General features: G+C 45.0%; 1 protein-coding gene across 1 annotated transcript in view; it reads left to right on the forward strand.

Annotated features, from left to right (window-relative positions):
- LOC142575561 (uncharacterized) overlaps positions 1-23,151 on the forward strand; it is a 51,797-nt gene that overhangs the window by 19,368 nt on the left and 9,278 nt on the right. Inside the window, exon 7 of the mRNA XM_075685015.1 lies at positions 2,431-2,459. Coding sequence (XP_075541130.1) covers positions 2,431-2,459 — 29 coding nt within the window. The remainder of the gene's footprint in view (positions 1-2,430; positions 2,460-23,151) is intronic.

Raw genomic sequence — 23,151 nt, forward strand, 5'->3', positions numbered from 1 at the left:
AGGGGTTTAGCTGGTTTTTATACAAACTCTGCTTTTCTTGTGCACCTGACACCTTCTTTCCGCACTTAAGTTCTGAAACAAAATTAGACATTGAAAATCTGTAATGTGGTTCTGCTCAAATTTTTGGGCCTTTTCGACTCTTGCTCCACTCAATATGGAACACTTTAACAGCGCTAATCTTGAAAGGCAGGCTTGATGTGGACTTCAATACATCAGTGGCACAGGACTTCCAGTCGTAAACATCCCAGTGTTTTCCTAACTCTTAAGACCATGCCATGCTCTGTAAATATCTTTTTGTAGGCGCCTGGGTTCAATAGTTCTTCTGATGCCTTGCTCAATACTACCAAAGACTCTGTTAGGTGGCAAGAAACTATAACCTGTCACTGGGAACATGAGAGTAACTTTCAAAACTGCTGCTGGAGTTTCATTTTGCAGCCACAACAGAATCATACAGATCATAATAGAATTCTTGTTTTGGCCCGCACAGCCATCGGCCACCAAACAGACCTCCTAATTCCTTCGTATCTGGCACTTCGCAAGGTGTTGTGCAGTGCGCTCGTCACTTGATCGCTTCCTTTTGCACTCTCGTCTTCACTCCATGTGTAGCAGTAAACTGCGTTTTTGGGCATTATGCCATCTGGCTGGTTACAGACTATGCACAAGTGGTACTGGTACAACTGTCTGCAGTAAAAAGTTTGTTGGTTAGGAAGCTTAGGCATTGTTTGATTTTGTTGGCAGTCAAAGGAAAGAGTCATTAAATCTGGCCCTCTTTCCCTCAGGAGAGCACAGAAGGCTTTATATATTGATTTGTGCGCACGCTGCTCTGCCATTGCTTCCTATTTTTTTGAAGCATCATCAACATCTTATTATGCAATGTGCATTCCTCAGGCAAACCGAGCAGGCATCCGTCCTTGGCGTTCCAAAGGAAAGGTTGAATTTTGTCCGGAAAATGCAATGAAAAAAGCTGTACCTAACAAGCGCATCCACTGGAGCTTGACTGTTGTATATGCGCCAAAGATTCCTAATGCTTTTGAGCTCTGACGGCAGGTAAAGCTTTTTTGTTTTAACTCGAGAGTAATGAGGCTCTCTCGCTCGAAGGCTCTTGATGAATCCGACTATGGTTTCATGCTTCTGTCAATACTGCTTTACCTTACAGTCCCCTCGTCGCCTTTCAGGCTTGGTCTCTCCCTTATCATGCTTGTGCTTCAGCAATTGTGTCACCGTACTGAGGCCCACCACAAGAACAGCCGAAAACTAACCCCGACATACAGGAACAACACTTGTGTCCTGAAGACGTACCGTTTATATCGCCGATAGTCCTTGGCGGGAGGACGAGTTCTCGCTTGACCTTCGACGCTCGACAGGTCCTGGTGAACAATACATCAAAATGAAGGCATGACGCTGGGCCTTCGGAAACATTTGGAATTTGTCTGAAGCTTTTCGTTCAGCTTGCCGACACGAGAGCACATTTAAAATTTTTTTTCTTGTGCACGTACTTGGGAAGTTGCTTCTACTGTGCTTGCTTTAGGCAGCGCCGTCTGCAATCACTTCTTCTAGGAATAGATCGATCCCCAGTCTCTTCATTTCTGTTGTCTTCTATTTTAAGTGTACTGTCTTTGACCAAAAGCACGATAACAAAGCAACTAGCACATGTGAAGCAGACTGCATGTGGCCATGTTGGTTGTTTTGGTCACGAGGTGTTCACGCAGCGCTGTTTGAATGTATCTGGCTTACTTTGATTCAAGCAGGTGCAGCACATGGCTCATTTTTTATTCAAAACTGTTTCTTGAGTCCATATTACAATCAGGAATTGACCTGTTTTGATTACAATTATTTTTAAAATAAAAGACACCCGGGTGTACTTTACGTTTCCGTCAAATTTAGCCCAGTTTCGATTTCTGGATTTGGCTCTTTTAGAAAAAAAAGAACTCCAGCTATCACCCTTGTTCAATCACTTGCATGCTTTGAAATCGTGGAGCGCAGCGATATTGATTGCGTTGTAGGGCAAGAAAGCCCTCCCTACCCTTGTGCATCATGAAATAGTGTTATTTTAGTATGAAATTTAGGCATTTCCCAGTGTGCTTTGCATATTTCAGTCCACAGGAAAGAGGAACACCATACACAACTCCTTTGGTACATTTAACACAACTGTCTTTGTTTTTTTTTGTGTGTGTTTATTAGGCATAAGGTTGCACTTAGTTTTGTAAGTACAAAGTTCCCTTTCGATGTAATCTCCACAAGGACTTTAGAACCTTCATTAGTGAAAAGTGGTTAAAAAATTCGCTAATCGAACTGCAATGGTAGCTGGCACCAGCCTGTGCACTATTGCTTCAGTAGAGCTGGAATTATTGTCAATTTATAATTGATACAATATTATTCATTATTATTGTACTTTCTGGCTCTTTTCTTCCATGGACTGAAATTGAATAGAACCAACTTTCTGCTGACAGCATCTTTTGGTAAGTGTTCTCTACTCCTGTTTGTTTCCAAATGTACAACGTTCAAAGTAAGAAGCAATAAACCCATACATATGCTAGTCAGCGCAACATTTGTGTCGCTCTTTTCTATGTGCTTCTTCTAAGGGCTGTTCCTACAGAATTTGAAGTATCTGACACCAACCGGCCTAAGTTTCTACCCCACTGAAGTTTATGCCTGTCATTGTACTAATGTCAGATACGAACTGCAATGGCATTGTGTCTGACTAAGTCCCTGCACCTTGAACTGTACCTTGTCCACCTCTTTGAAAGAATGAAGAAAGGACCTGCTTCCATCTCTACACACTTTATAGACCACGAATACATTGCTCTGCTTGGCACATCATGCAGCCGTCACAAAGCGCATGTCGTACTGGAGCCAAACGCTGTAATATTGAATTTGATAACTGATTAGAACCCTCCAATTATTCACTAAAGCATGTGCCCTCGGTTTTTATTTGCACATACAAAACATATCACAGCGTGGCAGTGTATACATACCAGCTCAAGTTTCCAATTATGTGTAACAGTCGACACCTCACCTTCTGTGGTAACTGATGCCCTTACTCGAGATTATACAGTATTTGCGTACACTTTTAAGAACGTTCAGGTCTATTTTCGAATTCAGCAGGTAAAAAACTGATTACAAGCTTAAAAGTCATGTTTTTATAAAAGTGCTTCAGTTCCCTTTTAAAGGGCCCCTCACCAGGTCTGGCCATCTTGAGCTGACACGTGCAGAGCATACAATGTGTGATAACGATCGTGTTTGCAAAGTATTACATTGCTTCGCATCGTGGAAAGGCCTGAAATTTCAAACCAATGATGTTTTCCCTTCTCCTTGCGGCCACCGTGCTCCAAGCCGGAGGACGACGTGCACATGCTAGTGTGGCTATTGTGTTCGTGCTGTGACGTCGCTCGTGGTGACATGTGACTTTAAGAATTATTCAAGGCAACATATGTTGTTTGTGTAATATGTTGCTAGAATAGACGAATTAAAGCTTAGAGAAGTAATAAAACACACAAACCGAATATCTTCGTGTTTTTGTTTTACTTCACACCGCAGCAAGAGAGATGTACTTCCGTTTCGTCTGCTTGTTCCCACATCGTGCAGTCACGTGCACAGACACCAAAACTATGTCATTTTCTACCATGTTCCAGCGCGGGATCAGGCTCTGTGATCTACTTGTGTTCCTCAATGTTCAGTAGCCTCAGTATTTGTTTAGCATAGACTTATACCACTAGTCAGGTGTCCTCGTGCACAGTGCGCAAAATCGTGCGCTGCACGAAGGAAGCAAGGAAGGAAAGAAACATTATTTTTCAAAAAGAAAAGTAGGCCAGCATGGTTTGGGCCCTTAGTCCAGGGCTCCACTGGCGCGAGCGGCTCGCTGGGCTTGATCCAGGAGAGCCACTTAGCTCTCCTTTCCCTCGTCCGCAAGCCATGCCTCTCACTGCCTATTAACGCGATAGTGTTAAGGAGCTCGTGTCGCAGAAAAGCCGGTGTCGTCGGTGTCGGCGTCCGCGGCGTTGGCCGTGAGCGATAAATCACGGCAGGCACTTCATAAATAAAAAGCAACTTCCAAGATGGGCTGGGTGGGAATCGAACCAGGGTCTCCGGAGTGTGAGACGGAGACGTTACCACTAAGCCACGAGTTCGATGCTTCAAAGCGGTACAAAAGCGCCTCTAGTGAACGCAGTGTTGCCTTAGAAACGAGCTGTTTCTAAGGCTCAGGCGTGCGTCGCTTGCTCAGGCGCACATTTCGTTGTCGCGCCGAACGTTGCGTTGCTGGACGCTCACCGCGTCCGATGCGGGGCGCGTAGTCGCTGCGCCGTAGCCCATTGTCTTGCACCCCTTGGCGGGTCGACGGGAACGCTGTCGCGTTCCACTCTTGAAGGCGAAGCTTAAGCGTCTTCCAATTTTTTAACAAGAATGGATGTGCATCACAACAGCTCGCGCGCTATGACATCAGCGAAAGTGCGCAGCGCTGAAAAAAAAACGATAAAGAAAATGAAGGTGGGGCCCGTGACATACACTTCACGCGATCCTCGACGTTCGGTATGGGAGAATGCAGGGAAGGAATTTTGCTTGCGGAAGCTAGATGGGGCGAGTGGAGAGAGTGTCTCACTTGGCAGTGGAGCTCGCCTGCAGAAATCATGAGTTCGCTGCACTGAAATATTTCTACCTCAGCTATTAATGAGCCGATTTGAAAACATTTTGCGGCAGAACGCTCCCTACAGGACACGTAACAACTTCCAGCGCATGACCAAAATTTTCTACGGGACCTGATGAGGGGCCCTTTAAGGTAACATTGACATAAAGGCCTGTCTACCCAATGTATGCATTCCCACACTACAGGAGCAGATGATTAGCTACATTAGTGGTGCATGAAATAAAACTGTTTCTGTGACACGCTCTGCACTGTCACTTATATTCTGACTGGCTTTTTGCTTTGTTGTATTCTCTAGCAAAGATGCCACCCGCCGTGGTTGCTCAGTGGCTATGGTGTTAGGCTGCTGAGCACGAGGTTGCGGGATCGAATCCCGGCCACGGCGGCTGCATTTCGATGGGAGCGAAATGCGAAAACACCCGTGTACTTAGATTTAGGTGCACGTTAAAGAACCCCAGGTGGTCGAAATTTCCGGAGTCCCCCACTACGGCGTGCCTCATCAGAAAGTGGTTTTGGCACGTAAAACCCCATAATTTAATTTTTAATTTAGCGAAGATGCTACCAAGTTCATTTGGTGCTGAAAACTCTCACTCCATAGTGGGACGTTACATTTTTTTCATATTGAAACAGACCTGTAGATATACTGGGTAACAGCACTTATCTTTTCACTTTGTTTCTTTATCCTCTCATCCACCTTTTGCTTAGCCCACTTCGCTAATTTTTTTGCAGGTACAGATAGGCCAATGCTAGGTTAAGAAAACAGCAGAGGAAGGTAAAAAGCAAGAACAGATATTCTTAATTTGGGTGCCCACTGTCAATTGGGGTGGATGTGTTTCAATGTACTGCAAAGCTACTTGGAAGATAAACACACCAAAGACAAAATAATTAAAACTCAAAGCCTACTATATTTGCAACTGGGACAGTTATGTGTCAATCAACTTCCGTAACCCTCTGTGATGAAACAGTTATTAGAATACACATTGAGGCAAGTACGTCACTCATGCTCACAAAGAAAACAAAAACAAGCAGTATCACAAAAACTTCGTACTCGCAACAAACAAATGTGATGCCTCAGATAACTTATGTATTTACTGAGGATAAATTACAGCTGGCGAATGATCTGCTCTTACAATATGGCACGCAACAAGTAAAAGCCTTGGGTGGCTATTATTCTTTCTTATGTGGCTTTGAGCTCTTCTGAGCGAATGCACATTTTATGGTACTATTGGGATTTGGAGCGGTCGTAGTCGTAGGGATGGAGCTTGGTGTCATCGACAGGAGCTAGGCGAGCATGATTTACTGGCAGTTTTTACATTTCGAACAGGACATACATCGACAGTCTAGCGTGACTCCCATATGGAGCCTGCAAGACGACACATACAGCAAACAGCTTACAAGCACACAGCTCACGAGTACATTTCTAGCATGACAACGAGCACTCAGCTCCCGACGACGAGCACGCTCTAGCAGCCGGCAAACGCTGCTTATAAGCACTTGATCCCCCCTTGAGTCCAAGCGAATGGAAACGTTCGTCCAGTCATCGTTCGACGTCACCGCTCGATGTCACCGAAGATGACCCGCCCTTTCGGAGGAGGCGAGCTCACATACTCGTGTTGCACACACACACAGGTGTAAAGGTCCGGAGCCGACATCAGAGGGCTTCGTAGAACTCTGCTTTGTCCCGGGTGGCGCAGCCGAGTACACACATTCCTGAGCTGACCCTGCGCCTCGTGGCTGCCGGTTTATTCGCAGTTCTCTGAAGGGCGCCCCGTCCGGTTGGATAGGAACACGTGCAGCGGGCTGAAAGCTGGCACGTTGCTACCCCGTCCGGCCATTCCTAACAGCTCCTCCATGGCCCGGAAAATCTCGCCTGGCCAGTGCTGGCAACCGCTGGGCAGGAAGAGAATGGCTGGCGAGCAAGACGACGGCTTTGCTCTCTGCAACCCCTGCGTATTTGGAATGCCTTCAACCATCTCACAACAACTGGCACAGAAGAGTCGACCCGGCAACACAATACCGCTCAGCGTTCAAACGCCCGGAATTAGCTGTTAACCCACCAGGCCTCCTATCACAATTTCAATGCAAGTCACTCAACTGGGAATCCCAAATTTTGCCCCAAAATTTTGTGCCGCCAAAGCGAGTGTTCACGTTCCTCTTGAGTTTGACGAAACCCGACCGTCGCGCTGCACAAAAGCAAAGGTTTACGCAGAACTGAACCGAAGGCTCTCAAACACCAATACCCGAACATAACTTAAGCAGCCTAACTTCGCGAACAGCCTGTTCTTATCCTATCACAGTGGCGTACTTATCTCATGTACTGCTGCCACTGAACCGTCTGGCCAACTCCACAGGTACGTAAATACAATCGCGCTAGCTTTGTGGTCTCTATTCAAAACGCGTACGTACGACGCTTACTCACATTTGTTCCTTTAACCCACACAGGACACGTTCCTTAAACAAACAACCAAACTTGCGTAACTTACGCAACACAGAGGAACCTTTGAACAAATGTGTCTTTTACTAACTAGCTCTACGCACGCATACTAGAGAAGTAGAATACGGCTGCCCTCGACACACACGAGCAACCCAGTCATAAATCTGCTTCCTTCTGTCCACACAGGACACGCGCTAATGGACCTAAGAGCTCTTCTCAGTGCAAATGATGCACTTACTGAATACCTACGCGCTTAACCTTAGAAAATAAAAAAACACAAAAAAAGAAGGTTAAATAACACACACGCGCGTTACGATAGGTCTCCCAATGATAACCTTGACACTCAGGTTACTCACACACAAAAAAAAGTAAGCCTATCTACTTATTAATGAACACCTCGCGAAACTACATGTTTACTTAAAACGCGTCTTTCAAATCTCGAGCTTCTCAAACAAAACATAAACAAAGCTCATACCTTTACATATTGAAAGAAACTTAAAACGCGAAATTTTCAAGTGCTCAAAATTAAAACAAAATAACACCTTTCACTTTTACGGAAGCTCTCTTGGCCTCCCGTTCCAAGCGTTTTGACTGACTCATACTTTTGTGCCGTACTCGAGGCGGTCGTGGTCCGAAAGCTACTCTGGCTACCGGGGAACAACAAAAGGGCTGACTCACTATCAGCTCCCCCAAGACGTTACGGTCCCCTGCCAATTTGCGTCCTGGCGCCCCGCTTTCATCATGACCTCGATTGACCGCGTCGCTACTCCCCACCTGGTCTCGTCTTGCCACCTTGCGCTTCTTCGTACTGCAGGCTGAGCTTCGGAAAGAACGACAGACCGACAAGGAATGTAGCTGCCCCGTGCCCTGTGTCCGCGTCCATGCAGAACATGCTTCTCGGTCACTTTTTGACCAGTGGCCCGAACGTTTTTCATGTGCCCACGTTGTCAACGACGACCGCACTTTTCTTTTTCTCGCGCCCTGCCCTTTTGGGTCTCTCGCCGTCTTTGGCGGCGCTACATTAGTCACCGTCTTTCAGTCTTTACCCTGCTTCTTTTTACGGCGCTTTCTCTTTGCATTTCCTTTCATGCTGTCTTCTCGCGCCTCGTGCTGGCCGTTACACATTTCGTCGGCCCAGATCGGTCTCTTACCCGCACAGTCTGAGTGATTAATAACTAAATCACCCCTCTCTTGACTAACTAGACTGGCGGAGAGCCGCACCGATCCCTGAACAATGCAGTTGTCTTCTCTTGAGCTACGGAGCTCGCCATCCTGAGAACTACTCTCAACTGCATCGTCCAGCTCGCACATCACTTCGGCACGCACATCTGACTCGACATGGGTGCTCGTGTCTGTCAAGTCCGTAGTATTCTGTACCTCGCTAACGACCTCGCTACCATGAGATGCGACGCACACGCGCGGTAACTGTGCCAATTTGCTCGCAGCTGGCCTAGCTGTCTCTACAGTCCTCTGTTGGCACAGCACCTCGTCGCTCTCACTCTGGCCTTTAACGGCCTCTGTAGCCACTAAGGCTTCGTCAGCTGCTAGCACTTCGAGCTCACCTGTGAACGTGCTGCTACTCTCACAGGTACTACTACTTTTCTCGGCTTTCGACGAAAATCTGCAATCCGCTTCCTTACACTTTCGTTGCGTCCAGCCTACAGATTTCTCAAGCCGCTGTTGACTTCCTGCATTTAGCTGCTGCAAATCCTGTATCTGTTTCTTTACTGCTGCAATTTCTTTTTCAACCTCCTGCCGTTTTTGCTCACGCTCTTGGCGTTTTTGCTCGCGCTCTTGGCATTCTTGCTTAATTGATTCCTGTTCTTGTCTTTTTCTTAGAATTCGCTTACCTAGATTTTCGATTAGTTTCAAATCATTGCTACTTGCGAGAATAGTTTTCCGAATTTCTGCTTCCGTCAAGTCCTCCTCTACGTCTACCTCGATCTCTTCACACAACCACAACAGGTCAGCTCTCGTCAAACACATGAGGACCATGGTCGTTACTTTTAAGCTTTGGCTCTGCTGTCACATAATACTTGTTGCGATACTCACGCAAATCAAAATACAAGTAACAGATCCCAGCGAATCAAATTCAAAAACCCAGAGAAATTGAAGCCTGGTAAATCTTACAGCCAAAACCAAACGATTACCCACTGAAGCAGCACCATATCACCAGTCCTTCTCCGCCGTATCCAGTCAGTTGCAAGAGGTGGTCAATCCCAAGTCGCCTCCAACTTGATCAGGATGCTGGTCGGTCACCATGTGCCAACGTCCGTCAGCTGCCGTTGCTGTCTCCCAGTCGTAGGCCAATTTACGAGCCGTAGGCCGATCTCACCGCTGCCATTCAGTCATTAGATTTGGCAGTCATAGCTGTAGAGATGAACTTGGGAGAGCAGGGTTTATTTGCAGTATTTACATTTCTAGCAAGACATACATCGACAGTCTAGCGTGACTCCCATATGGAGCCCGCAAGACTAACATACAGCAAACAGCTTACGAGCACACAGCTCACTAGTACATTTCTAGCATGACAACGAGCACTCAGCTCCCGACGACGAGCACGCTCTAGCAGCCGGCAAACGCTGCTTATAAGCACTTGATCCCCCCTTGAGTCCAAGCGAATGGAAACGTTCGTCCAGTCATCGTTCGACGTCACCGCTCGATGTCACCGAAGATGACCCGCCCTTTCGGAGGAGGCGAGCTCACATACGCGTGTTGCACACACACACAGGTGTAAAGGTCCGGAGCCGACGTCAGAGGGCTTCGTAGAACTCTGCTTTGTCTCGGGTGGCGCAGCCGAGTACACACATTCCTGAGCTGACCCCGTGCCTCGTGGCTGCCGGTTTATTCGCAGTTCTCTGAATGGCGCCCCGTCCGGTTGGATAGGAACACGTGCAGCAGGCTGAAAGCTGGCACGTTGCAACCCCGTCCGGCCATTCCTAACTGTACAGCTGTATCGCTGTAGAGGGGCACAGTTGTGAGTTAGTACCAATCCTGTTTCCTTCACTATCATTATAATTAATAATTACCAAATAGTCTAATTATCAGGCCTGTTAACTGTATTTTGCCAGCGGATTTAGTTGAAATTTGCTAACATAAGGAAGCGGGTACATAATTTCAGATTTGAAGTAACAGCTATGGTACAGAACAAAGGCTGAAAATGAAAAAGTGACAACCATTCCACCCTGTGAAGATGGAATGGCAGCGAAAGCACTTTGCTTTTCGTCAGCTTTTGCTGCCATTCCATCTTCACAGAGTAGAATGGTTGTTATTTGTTCGTTCAGCATCCCAGCAACATTCTTTGTCAGTGGTTGTTTCGTGCCAGCGCCATTTACATTCTCGTTGCTGTTCCCTCCGGCGCTCCTCATATGCATATTGTTCTTCGGGTGTCCGAACTATACGTGTCCGCCCCACCAATAACGCAGCTCTTTTTAGCCCCCGATACCTCCTGCTTATATACTGCAATAACCTTGATGTCACGTTGTATTTTTCACGGCGAGCATTCTAATCTATTCCGCATTTTGATGCCTGCACTGCCACACTGCACCCGTACATAACCACATGCAAAGCAAACAATGAAACCCATTCTATATGGCTCTTTTTAGAAATCGCCAAGTCTGTTTCTGTTGCCGGACGCCAAAAAAACTACGGAAGGTTATTCATATACAGATTTCACTGTAATATATCAATTACCATTACCTTTATTATTAAATGCAATGTACAGTATTAGCTCTTTCTGTGATGAATATCCCTATTAACCAAGAATAGTAGGCTGACATAATGACCAATATTTACAAGAGTCATAGAGACTATAACTGTATGATAATCTGCCTTTTTCATTTTGCTGTGCTGCCCGCCGCCGCATGCTGCTGGAAACATTCTGGAAGGGCGGTGGGGCTTTCGCCGCTTGACTTGTGTACCTGTACCCATGTTGAGTGCATGTTGGTTGTGTGTTTCGTGGATCACAATCAACTGTCAATGACTTCTCCAGGGCAGCATGTCGTTCCCGGAAGCCATGTAGCACTCAATGACTACTGTGTGAGCAGGCCAGAGTGCACTGTTGTGCTAACAGTGTGGCCGATAAAGGCATACCGAGTTCCTTCTGCTGACACAACTGCCTTGGAGTTTGTTGACGCTGGTTTTTGCATTTTCACCTGGCATTTTGGGTTACTTTTACACATTCTTTAGACATTTCGCATAGTCAAGAAGTGTTCAAGGGCAACCTTGCGCTTTGGATTTACCAAAGTGGGGCATTTGTTTACGTCAACAGCTACAGCCGCACACCATTGTTGGCTTCAAATATTGTGGAAACTAAGCATTGCTGGTATGAAATAATGTCAATGTAGCAAAAAATACATATCTGTGCATATGAGCGGCATTCCACTCTGAGACGAGTCAATATGAGCAGCCGAGTCACTTAAAAAATAGCAGCTGTGATCCAGATACATATATTATGGGTGTTATTACTGATTTTCGCTTTTGTTTAGCTTCATCATACTTACAGTTTGCATGTGGCATAAAGTATTATTAGAGAAAACTGCACTTGTGTAAGTGATCATTTATAGACTGTGTACATAGTTGCTATTGCTGACACCGTAGGTAACTAAGCGAGGCGGTTCTTTATGCTGCTGTCCCAAATGCTCTTGTTTTGTGTTTGATGCAGAGTTAAACAGCGCTTCTCTGGAATTAAGAAATGTGTCGGCATAACAACACTTACAGACCTACCCGTTGTGCAATGAATGCAACCAGCAGCCTTTGGGAACAGTGACGTACAGATGTTGGCGCAGCACTGTCGCCGCTTCCCGCACTTCTTGTGTACGCTACATGCGAAGTAAAAAGTATTTAATATGAAATCGCTAATGCTAGAACTGAACTATAAAAGCAGTTACCTTCATCCTAACTGCTTATGTTTAAGTTCAGGTCCATGCATGAACTCGACGGCACCAGGCCTAACCTTCGCTGAATAGAACCAGAATTGGCTCAAATTTCATATGCATAGCTTGAGAGGGCTGAAGCTTGTACATTTCAACTTCGAAAGCATGCTTTGACTCCTTTTGCACACAATTAATTATATACACAAGCAAAGGCACTGGGGCTATCATGCTGTCAGTTCGACAGCCAATCGCACGGGGTTCAGTCGAATGATGGTTGGCAAGCTGATTTTGTCGGTTGTGTCGTCGTCGACCTGGTAAGATAAAATGGTCTCAGCGACTCACTGGGCTGAATACTCTGCCAATCATTGGTGTCAGCATCTTGTCGGTGTCGTATCGACCCAGTGTGACCACACCTTAAACAAAAGAAATTAAATTAAAAGGTTTTACATTTCAAAACCACAATATTATTATGAGGCATGCCGCAGCTGGGGACTCCGGAATAATTTGGACCACCTGGGGTTCTTTAACGTGAACCTATATCTAAGTGCACGGGTGTTTTTGCGTTTCGTCCTTATCGAAATGTGGCCGCCATGGCCGGGATTTGATTCCGCAATCTCGTGCTTAGCAGCCCAACACCATAGCCACTAAGCAAACACGGCGGGTGTGTTTCGAAATTGATGTCAAGACACAGCCGTAAAATGCTCAAGGAGCCGTACTAGATGTTAAGGTTTGTTTATTTGATTCTATTCATTTACACATGACTTCATTCGAATCAATTAAGAAAGGTACAAAAAATAGAAAAAGTATCCTAACACAATCCATCTCCAGTCAGGCAGCAGCAAGTGAGGGCCGACACTGCAAGAAGACTTCGTCAGTAACGTGATGTTTTTGAAGTGTCACCCAAGTATGATGCAAGGGTTTTTCCAAAATTTTCCAAAGGCGGCGTCTACATGGTTTACGGTGCAGTCAGGACAAAAGCATAGCCGCTTTCTGTTTTAAAATGAAGTTGGAGTCTTGCGCTGTGCACATTTTCGACACTGCACTGGCATTGGGCTACTAGTGGAGTTGCAACGCAGTACACAGCACAAGTGTTTGCAGCAATGCACATCTGAGTGTTGTTTCTTTAGGGTGGGTGGGACAATTCTCTGTGAAAGAGAAATCTATTCCATCACTAATTTTGGGGATGTGTATCTCAGAACTAGTGCTAGTCCATGAGTTTTTACAAAGCAGAAATTTTTGAATACTGTAATACCAGCACCTGCCGCTGCCATAAATTTTTGTTGGCAAAAATTGTTGCACTGTTTTGAAGCAGTAATGTTCAGTAATTAGAGGCAGTCATCGGCAAAACACCCAGTGAAAAAAGTAAAACGAAAGATATGAAGGCAAAATGTAAATGTTGAACAGAGTGATAGTCTATTGTGCATTTCAGAGAAATGTCTCTTTTTTCTGTTAGTGTGATGAATAACTGGCACATTCACAAAAGTTTTAGTACTGCACTTCTGGTGAGCACAGGGAAATTCACAGCGTTTAACAGTAGCCCAGAGGAAGACAGCCCAGAGTCACCTCGACAATAATTGCCTTCAGTTTTGTGCACTATATTGTAGGTCATTATAGCAAAGAACCCCTTCTGTACATTAAATATTAAGTGGCTAATAACATTCTCTACCAAAGCATTAGAAAATGCCTTGATGAAGACCACAAGGAGTTTTAGAAATAGCACACCCAAGCGTCTTTGCCTACAAAGCCCCATGCCTTCTTGCATTCCTTTGTATTCTTTTTAATGCCACAGTTTATGTACCTTGAACATTGAGCGCCCAAAACCTGAAACACCCTATTAATATGCCGAATATTTAGCCTGTAAGGAAACTGCATGCAAATGGGTGCTATCAACGTTAGTGTGACAATAAACAAATATTTGTTTTCACATTGATGAAACCAGGGACATGAAGTATATCCTCACAAATTTGAAAATAAATGCACAAAGAACCTTGCTGATTGTCATATCAGTGTCACAAACAAAATCTATTGACGTTTATGTTACCCATTTAAATTAACTTCCCTTTTGTACATGGACTCTGACCTAGAATCTTCAATGTAGGAGGAGACCAACCCAGGCTCCGAGGCCCATATTTAAACCTGAAAGACCTTCATACTGTCACCTGTCAGTGCTGTGTGTTGTGTCGGCAGCGGCAGGCAAGCGGGGGGCCCCGACCGGGCGAACGCGCGGCTAGCGCCGGCGCAGGAAGGAGACACGGAGCAAACTGCTCCCGATGAAAACCGGAACAAAGACTCGGCCGACCCACGGCCGTTTATTACTTATAAAGGCTTCACACGCTAGATGACACCTCCAGATTGGCCCAAGCTCGTCACATGACAGAAGGGGGGTGCGCCATCTAGCTAAATAACTACAAAACACACATGTACGATGACACAGAGATCTGACAGGGGGCGACACTATACTACACTGTGTCATCCAAAAAAGATAATGTATGGATATATGGACATATTAGAAGATATCTTTGCCATTCAAAGCACTGTTGGCAACCTTTGTGTTCAAGAAATGCAATACTCATAAGGTTATACCATGACCACCAATGTGTGCATGAAACCTACGATGTCTCTGGCATTCGCCAGCATGGCAAACCTTATGTACCAGTGCCACTGGTATCATTGCACTGAAAAGAAGCTGCATTACTACCACACTTATGGTAGGCACCCAGATTTGTCTACTTTATTATTTTCTTTTTTGTGCGCCGATATTCTTGCTTTTTTACAGATGAAGGGCACATGAAGTAATACTCCATTTTGCTCCTAAATTTATCCTGCCCCACAGCCCTTGTCAAGTTACATTTCTTGAACCTTTTACAGTGGTGTACAATATTAAAGGAAAAAAAAAAGTGTCGTAAGTCGGCATTTTAGCTTGATGCATTACAAGTATTAAGAACCTAGTAATTATGTACACAAATACAAAAGAACTATGAAAAATTGGGCATAAAGATAGATATAAATTTTGATAGCAGAAGATGATGTCAAGCTGAATTTCTGGCTTTCTGTCTGTGCCCCTGTCATCTGTACCTTTTATGGATGTGAAGTAAAGTTAAAAGTTGAAGTATCATAAAACAAAGGAACTATTAAAAACTGGACATTAAGTTCACATATAACTTATATTATCAGGAGTACATGCTAAGAATCCTAAGAGACAAATACAATGTCAATCCCAGGGAAGACTACACCCCAGTATTTGCTAATGGTTCAGTGGGTGGTCACAGCTAGTGATGCTTTTGGATAGATGGAGGCCAAGGTACAGCTGCGAAAATAAGTTAAACATGTAGAGGTGAAACATGTAAAGATTACACACTGGGGCACCACAGGTTGCCTTGATCCCAAGACTCATTCGACATCCGCGCCTGGAGTCTGGTCATGCATTATTTCCAAGGCGCCTGTCACGAGTGTGTGGCACAGCTTGAGTAAAAGTTTGAGGCAACCTGAGAAACGCAAGTCCATATCTATAAGCACCAAAATATTATTAACCATGGGACAAATTTGAAGCTTACCACCTGCACATAGCAGATAATGAAGACAGACACACATCGCCACACTTTTTGTAAAAAAGAAATGTGAAAAGGGTGTAAATAATTGTGTGGAACGGCTTATTGGATATGTTTATCCTTTTGTCTTGCCTGCATTAATAATTGCACCTCAACATAATGTCATTTGTGCATTTACTAGGCCCTCAGGATGCCCCATTTCTCTGAGTAGGTTATTCTGTGCCAACTGTTCTAACCTGGCACTTGACCACTTGCGATTTCTTTTTGAAAAATTGGAGGCCCTTCAATATGTAACACAAAAGGTCATTTCCCAAAATATTTCCTATGAATAAATATTTCCTATTTGCTGACATAAGCACCTTGTGATCTTTGTTGTAAGGCACCAACTACGCGTCTTAAAAGGCAGGGCCAAAAATTTTTTTTTTTAAATATGAGAGCAAAACAAGTGTTTCTCAGAAAAATTGTGTGTAATTGATTATTAGCCATTGCTCAATTTATTATGGGCTGTTAAAAATGGGCAACATGGTCTATTACTTTTTTTTTTTTCTTCAGAGAACTGGCTTTCAGCAGAAGCTGGAAATTTATGCATTCCAAGTGCACAGGACATGTACAGTCTGCAAAAATGTTTTCAGAAACATATGTTGTGGAGCAGTGCACATAGATGAGGCTGAACTTGCAAAAAATTCTATTTTGACATATGTTTGTCCACATATTTATCATTGAGGCAGTCCTAGTAGAAGTGTGCTGAATACAGTGTCTGAGAGCATGTATTGCTTCTAAACTAATAAAGATTTATCAAAACCTTTGTTTTAAGCGAGAAAAAATTCTTCAAGTGATCTCCCACCAGTCTCGAAATTTGCACCGTGTTTCATCTAATCCACAGAGCCTCTTGGCAGCAGAGACAAAATGCATGGACTTCAGCATTCTTGCATCAATTCGAGGATTCTAAACTGCTTCCACGTTAATTCCTTACCGCTGAGTGGTTCCAACCTGCTTCAGTCAAGCAGATGTTGCTGGATTACATGCATTTACAAGCAGGTTGATATCTGCTGTCGACCTGCTTGGTCTCATCCCTAAGGCTGCCAACTCTCTAGTGGACGTTGTCTGGATGGCGTGGTAAGGGGGGGCAGGGGCCGCCAGTCTGTACCTGTAACAAAGTAGTCCTGCAATGTCACGACTTACAACAAAAAAAGTGGAGCAGATTTTTATGTAACAATTACCAATACAGATAAAGGTATACTGTAAATGGTTAGGGCCTACAACACAACTAGAGCCCCGACAAAAACAAAACCGCCTTTATGTTTATGCACAAGACGAAAAGCAATGTGTAGCCGAGCTGTGCATGTAAGCTTAGTTGGGACCGAGGCTCATGCCATCAAGTGATCTGCTAATCAACTGCAAGCCCCCATTTTAAAATGCCACTGTATTTTGCCTCAGTATGCACTAACGTTATGCTGCATGATTTCAAGTTCAACATCTCTTGACATCAGTAAATCACCAGCGATCTGCTAATCAACTGCAAACCCCCATTTTAAAATGTCACTGTATTTTGCCTCAGTCTGCAGTGTAATGTTATGATGCATGATTTCAAGTTCAATATCTCTTGACATCAGTAAATCACCAAGCTAATTAAGTTAACATATTGCCACAGCTGTTAACGGAAGAAAGAGCAAAATGTTAATGAAGCTGGCCAGTTGGGTAGCAAGAAATAACGCACCTTTTACGTTTTATTGTAGTTTTCCTGCCTGTTTCTTGCTCTAGCATTAATATACATGACAGCTTTCAAGCTAACATTTCACCCTGTAATTCTTTCCCATACTGCATAATACTTCAAGAGCAATAATGCTTCCTTTTAATGGTAAGTAATGGTAGAACAAGGAATGTCATTCGAGCCAACGTTTCGACAAGCCAACTTATCTCCTTCCCCATGTCGAAATGTTGGCTTGAGCAATGTTCCTTGTTCTATCACACCTCATCATTTCAAATCTTCATCTTCCTGTGTTCATCTGTCTTTCTAATGTTGTGCCAACGAAGTTGTAAGAACAGAGAATCAGCAAATGTAGCTGATGAGAACAGTTTCGGCTTGTTGGTAGATAACGACAGAGTAATACCGCAAGATTCAAACGCGGGCAAAGGAGGCTTGTGTGTTTTGTCACCTCCAGCCATATCTCATCTTTGTGGTGTTACTCATTCGCTATGTAAGCGTATTATCCTTCGTACAAATGTATTACCCTTTGTGCGAGGGGGCTGAGCATCCCCCCCCACCCCTTGCTCCAGTCTTTTCCACGGAACAGAAAGTTTCAGGAAGTGGGCTCAGAAAGAGGGCTAGTGGCTGCCTGAAGGTAGGGGGTGAGTGCCATTGGGGCGATCCCCTCTCTCACGCACACGCACCAAACGTCTTTGCCTTTGCGCCAAGCACAAATATGTAAAAGGTGCAGCTTGCTGCGCATCCACATCAGCTCGCGTCTGATTGTGCAAAAAGTGACTGCATTTGTGCTCGTTGGACGAAAGAAAGGGTTTTGCTAGCTGCACTGGCAATGGCTGACCCCTGAACATTGGCCAGGAAGGACAATGGTGCAATTAAGAGAGAACTTAATTGGAGAGAGCACAGAGTGGGGACCAAGAAAGTACAGATGGCCTATTTACAATAATTACAGTACTTATAATAGGGAATATTTGGACAATTTACAGACATTTTACCTCCCATGCTGAGGACACGCCGGCTAGTGAGCATGAAGAGGGCAAGCTGACCATTAAGAGAGCGCATTTCAAGAGGTGCAAGCTGATGGTCTATTGTGTCTAGTAACATTGTAGAAATTTTCAGGGGCCTTAGTTTCGTTCTCGACCAGTGTCAAGGCATTCATGAAGTGAACTTGCAAGTTTATCCAAGTCGCTCCTTCCTCCAGGCACATATGCCTAGGTCAGGCACATAGCGATTACAGTACTGGGGAAAAAGAAAAGTCTTATTGAAGGACAAATTTACAAGCACACAAAATGCTGTCTGAAGCAACCACACATTTTCCATTTTGTTGAAAGACTGATGACTTGCATTTCTCTGGAGAACAACCAGCCCTTGCTTTGTGCCTGTCACCAGTTGCACACACAAAGTGCACCACTGATGTGATCCTCCGTAGATAAGAGATGCAAAGCCTGACCGTGCTGCTTGCAGAAATATATGAAGTTTGCGAGCATATATGAGGTTTACTGGACAGAGAGGCAATGAATTTCGGCAGTAGAACTCCCCTCCCTTGAATCCAATGTTTAAGACCACACTGTTTGTGCCAAATGTATGCAAGAAGAGCGCCGCTTTCGGAAAGAAAAGTAGGAGAAAGGTGCTGCCCGGCATCTGTAGCAGGAAGAATATTGTGGCCCTACACAAGGCTTTCCTCTACCTCATTCCGGATCGTGTTAACCATAACTGTTGAGGAAAAATCAGTGCTAAAAATTATGCACACAGAGAAAGATGGGACAAGGGCGTGCTTAAAACTTGGGGGCACTGTTGCTCCCCACCAGGCCTCCGTGTCGTTGAAGAGCTTCTCATTCCTGGTACTCGACCGAATCATCAACTGCGCTGTGCAGAAGAAAAGCACTGCGAAAACATTGCAACTTGCTTGTCTAGGAAATGTATAGCAAGCAACACCCCCCCCCCCCTCATCTCTTTCTTTATTTTCCTTCCCTTGCTTTTACATTATGTAAATAAAAAATACAGTATGCTTATATATTGCAAGAAGGCGCCACACTTTTTATGGTTTTGCCCCTGGGTCATTATTGATCTACATAGCATGAGCCTTAGTTTCGGTCTTGTTTCTTCGCATTGAATAAAAAGTTGACACTCAGTTAACATACAGTAAAGAGAGTGAAGGCGAAAGGCTGCTCACTCACGAGACATTAATTAAATTTTCATTCTCATTTGAATGCATTGTTACTTCTTATTTCTTGTTTTCTCCTACCAAAGGCCCTGGGTATGAGTGCCTTAACTGTTTTAATTACCTTGGCCTTCATTAGCACCGAAGGTTGTGCGTTCGACCATCAATGGTGGCACCATCAGTTTTGGTGCCATTGAATTTTGGTCCCACCAAAGGTCGAGGGTTCGACTCCCACCAAAGGTCGTGGGTTCAAGTCACCAATTTCTTGCCATTGAATTTTGGTGCCATAACGCCGGACGGTCAATCCTTCGACCCATGAGTCACCTAAGGCTTTCCCCTTAAAAATTCACCATTGATTATGATACTCCCTAATGGAAAATTTGAGCGTGGCTCTATACTTGTTTTCATTTGGCGATATACTGGCGGGCGCGGAAACTCTGTCTGATGCGGCAAGTTGGAAACGAAGCGAAGCATTGCAAAACAAGTAGCACTTGAGCACAGCGATGGCGGCGAGCAGAGTCGGCGATCGTCGAAAATCTGATCTGCGGGTCAAGCACGTCGGCTTTTGTACATGACTCGTCGAAGGCCCCGGTGTCATCGCGTGTCTTCCAGAAAGTACTACACAATTCATGTCGTGCGTACAATCAGATTACAAGTAATATGGCGCCATGTTGTAGTCTCATGTGGCACTCTGCTTTCATCCTCAAACTTTCGCCATGCTCGCCTCCTCCACTTTCCGCCTCATGCTCTCACTGTAACCTCCTCCTCCAATTTCCTCCTCATTCTCCTTTCTTTGATCTTCTGCTGCGCTGCTCGCTCGTTCGGTTACGCCGAGGAACAACACCAAGGCACGCCAAAGCTCAACGCTGGAACGGGTGCCTAAGAGCTGCGCTCCAAAAATTGTTTTACTTAAGATAATTTTGCATCACGGAAATAACATTCATGAATGAAACAGCCATAAATTTAAGCATGTGTGTTAAGTTACCCGCTATGTTCACTTAAAGCAAAATTTGCTTGTCCACATTTATATGCGTTTGAAATATCTACCGTTGAGCTTTCGAAGCATGCTCAAGGTGTGAGAAAGGCATGTTGGATTTGCGATTAATTTGCTTAACAAGAACGTGCAGCTTCACTTGATCACTGCCAAGTGCAGTTTGCAGTGATGTGAGGTAGAACTATAAAGATGCCCATGTTATGGAATAATCTTGTGTACCTGAAGCTGCGAGAGCGCGTGCATTTCCTCCACAAGTTCTTGCGTCTATGTGCCACTGTCACCAACTGTGGGCGGAGTGGTTTGGTAGAGATTTAGGCTCACATTTTCTAGGAAGATTGTTCTCCGCTGGTTTAGGGCGTTCAGTTGCCATTCTATTACATTTCTTTGTCAAGCTGATTTGTGGCTCTTTGGCTGCAGTAGGTGTCGCCGCGGCATTCTGATGTAAAAAAGAAAGGTTATTTTCTTTTTTGGGGAGCACATTGTTCTAAATCAGCGAGATGGCGCTGTCGGCGGAGCGCCACACGTTGCCTCAGTAAATGCACATGAATACGAAACCATTACCCCTTCGGGCCTGCGACTGTGCGATCAGCAGCTGTCGGAAATGCAAATAATCGTTTGCTAGCGCACTGTGCTCCATTCATGCTGCAAAATGTTGAACAGTAGAGAGAAGATACTATGTACAGTAGTTGGCTGCAAAAATAGTGACTGCCATATTAAGGAATGGAATGAATCTGTGTGATCAAGTTTATGGACTGCTGCTACACAAGGACTGCCTGCATTGCTGGCCCTTTGCAATGCACGGCTTTTCTCGAGAATTAAACAAGTTCACTTATCCGCCAGCGTTGTATCTCTAACCTCTGGAGAAAGAACTTCAAGCCCGGAACGTCGGCAAAAGTGAGTACAGCTCGTTACAGAGTGACAAAGCAACTAGTGCCGCTTCCTCGCATGCTATCTACGCATATCCACCCAAACCCCCACTCCCACTTATGCCCACTCTATCACCAATGTAACAAAAATAAGTGAATGGGTGCACTGTTGAATCAGTGCGCCGAAGCATAGGTGACGGCACCTACAGCGAAATCACACAAATATTCGAAGCTGAACGACTCGTGACGCTTCACTGAGTAATCGAGTGACTATCAATAATACGTCTTTGCTACAAGTTATTAAAAAAGTACGAAAAATCGACATTACAAACCTTGTGCGCAGCGAGAACAAAGCTATTGCAGCTGAGCACACCCGCGAGCGACTAGGCAAAAAAAAGAAACAAGCCGATAGTGCCGCACCGAGGACGGTTACAGAGTCAGAAACAAGACAAGCCGCTTGTTCAAAGTGTTTGCCAAATGAAGAACGAAGAACAAAATACACCGATTCTGATTTAATTCATAAGCGGAAAATTTGGGCACCTTGGAATACATCTTTCAGTACAAGCACCGACAGTGTTTGCGCTATTTTAAAAGGCCCCTGAAACGCTTTGGACAAATTTTGTAGACGCGTAGGGTAACACTTAAGTAGAACATTCGCACTACAATTTAAGTGAAGCATTATGTATTAATGGAGCTACAAGCGATTACAAGTTACCCTCCTCCCTAGCCATGCTTTTCCTCCTCAACTCGTTCGCCGAGCGATCAGGGCTAAGCTCCGCCTTCACTGGTTCTGCGTCGCCATGCGACGTCACATCGTCCACTTCCGGTTGTTTTGGAGCCTGCCCCCCACCCGTGCGAAACCTCTCCGCTAGCCGCTTGGCTGTTGACCCCAAGCGAGAGCTATCGAAGCAGCAACAATGCGAGGATTCTGTCGTAGCACCGAACGTGTCTGGCATTCCCGTAATCGCACACTAGCTGAACATTTCGACGGAACAGTGGAGGCATAAACTCAAGCTGATGAAGGAACTTTAGCGTAGACGTATGTGAGCTGCCTGATCGGTCTCCACGGTCCAGCCACCTGTTAGCGCAGAGCTTAAACAGCTAAAGAAAGAGCTAATATTGCTCAAACCAAGTGTAAAACATTTTAAACATTTACAAAAACAACGTGTTAACGATTACACTCCTGCGAAAAATTTACACCAGCAGCAAAGCAGAATACATTTTGTTACTGCTACTGTGTGTAGTTGACCTCTATGCCACCAGGTGGCTGCACCGTGCAGACCACATTAAAGTCCACATTTGCGCTTCTGTTCATTCCCTGAAACGACACGCAAGGGGACACGGCCAGGCCCTGTCCCCTTGCGCTTGCGTTTACCCTAATACCGGACTCGCGAAACGCTATTGCGTTAGTAGTCTTCCGGTGTAAAGTGACGGCCGCAATCGCACAAATCATGGCGCCGATCGGATAGCGGCAGTCCGATGCGCTGCGGCCAGTCCGCTCGTCTACTGGCTTGCAGAGGGACACGATGTCGCGGCTTGACATTTTGCCAGTCGCTACGTTTGCAGTGCACAACTCAACAAAGCCGAATCATAGCGCTCGCGAAACGACAAACCGACACTGACGGCGGAGCTCTCGTCAAACACGTTGTAACACAAGCAGACGACACTTGCTGTGTGCTGGAAGTGCTTAAGTGTACTGAAATGTTGTTCTTGTGCATTCTCTTTATGTTACTTTCTTTTTATAAAAACAAATTAACTAACATTCCAACTATTACGAACATCATTTGTTTACCATAAAGTTGGAAAAATTATCAATCACGCGCCCTGGTCAGCCAATCGGATAGCTCGCTCTATTGACGTCATATGGGTGATTTCGGTCATATGGGTAGGGGTGGCCTAAAATTCCGCCGAGCAGTGTGCCGCGATCGGC

Source organism: Dermacentor variabilis, chromosome 1, assembly GCF_050947875.1.
Source record: "Dermacentor variabilis isolate Ectoservices chromosome 1, ASM5094787v1, whole genome shotgun sequence".
NCBI classification, from domain to species: Eukaryota; Metazoa; Arthropoda; class Arachnida; order Ixodida; family Ixodidae; genus Dermacentor; species Dermacentor variabilis.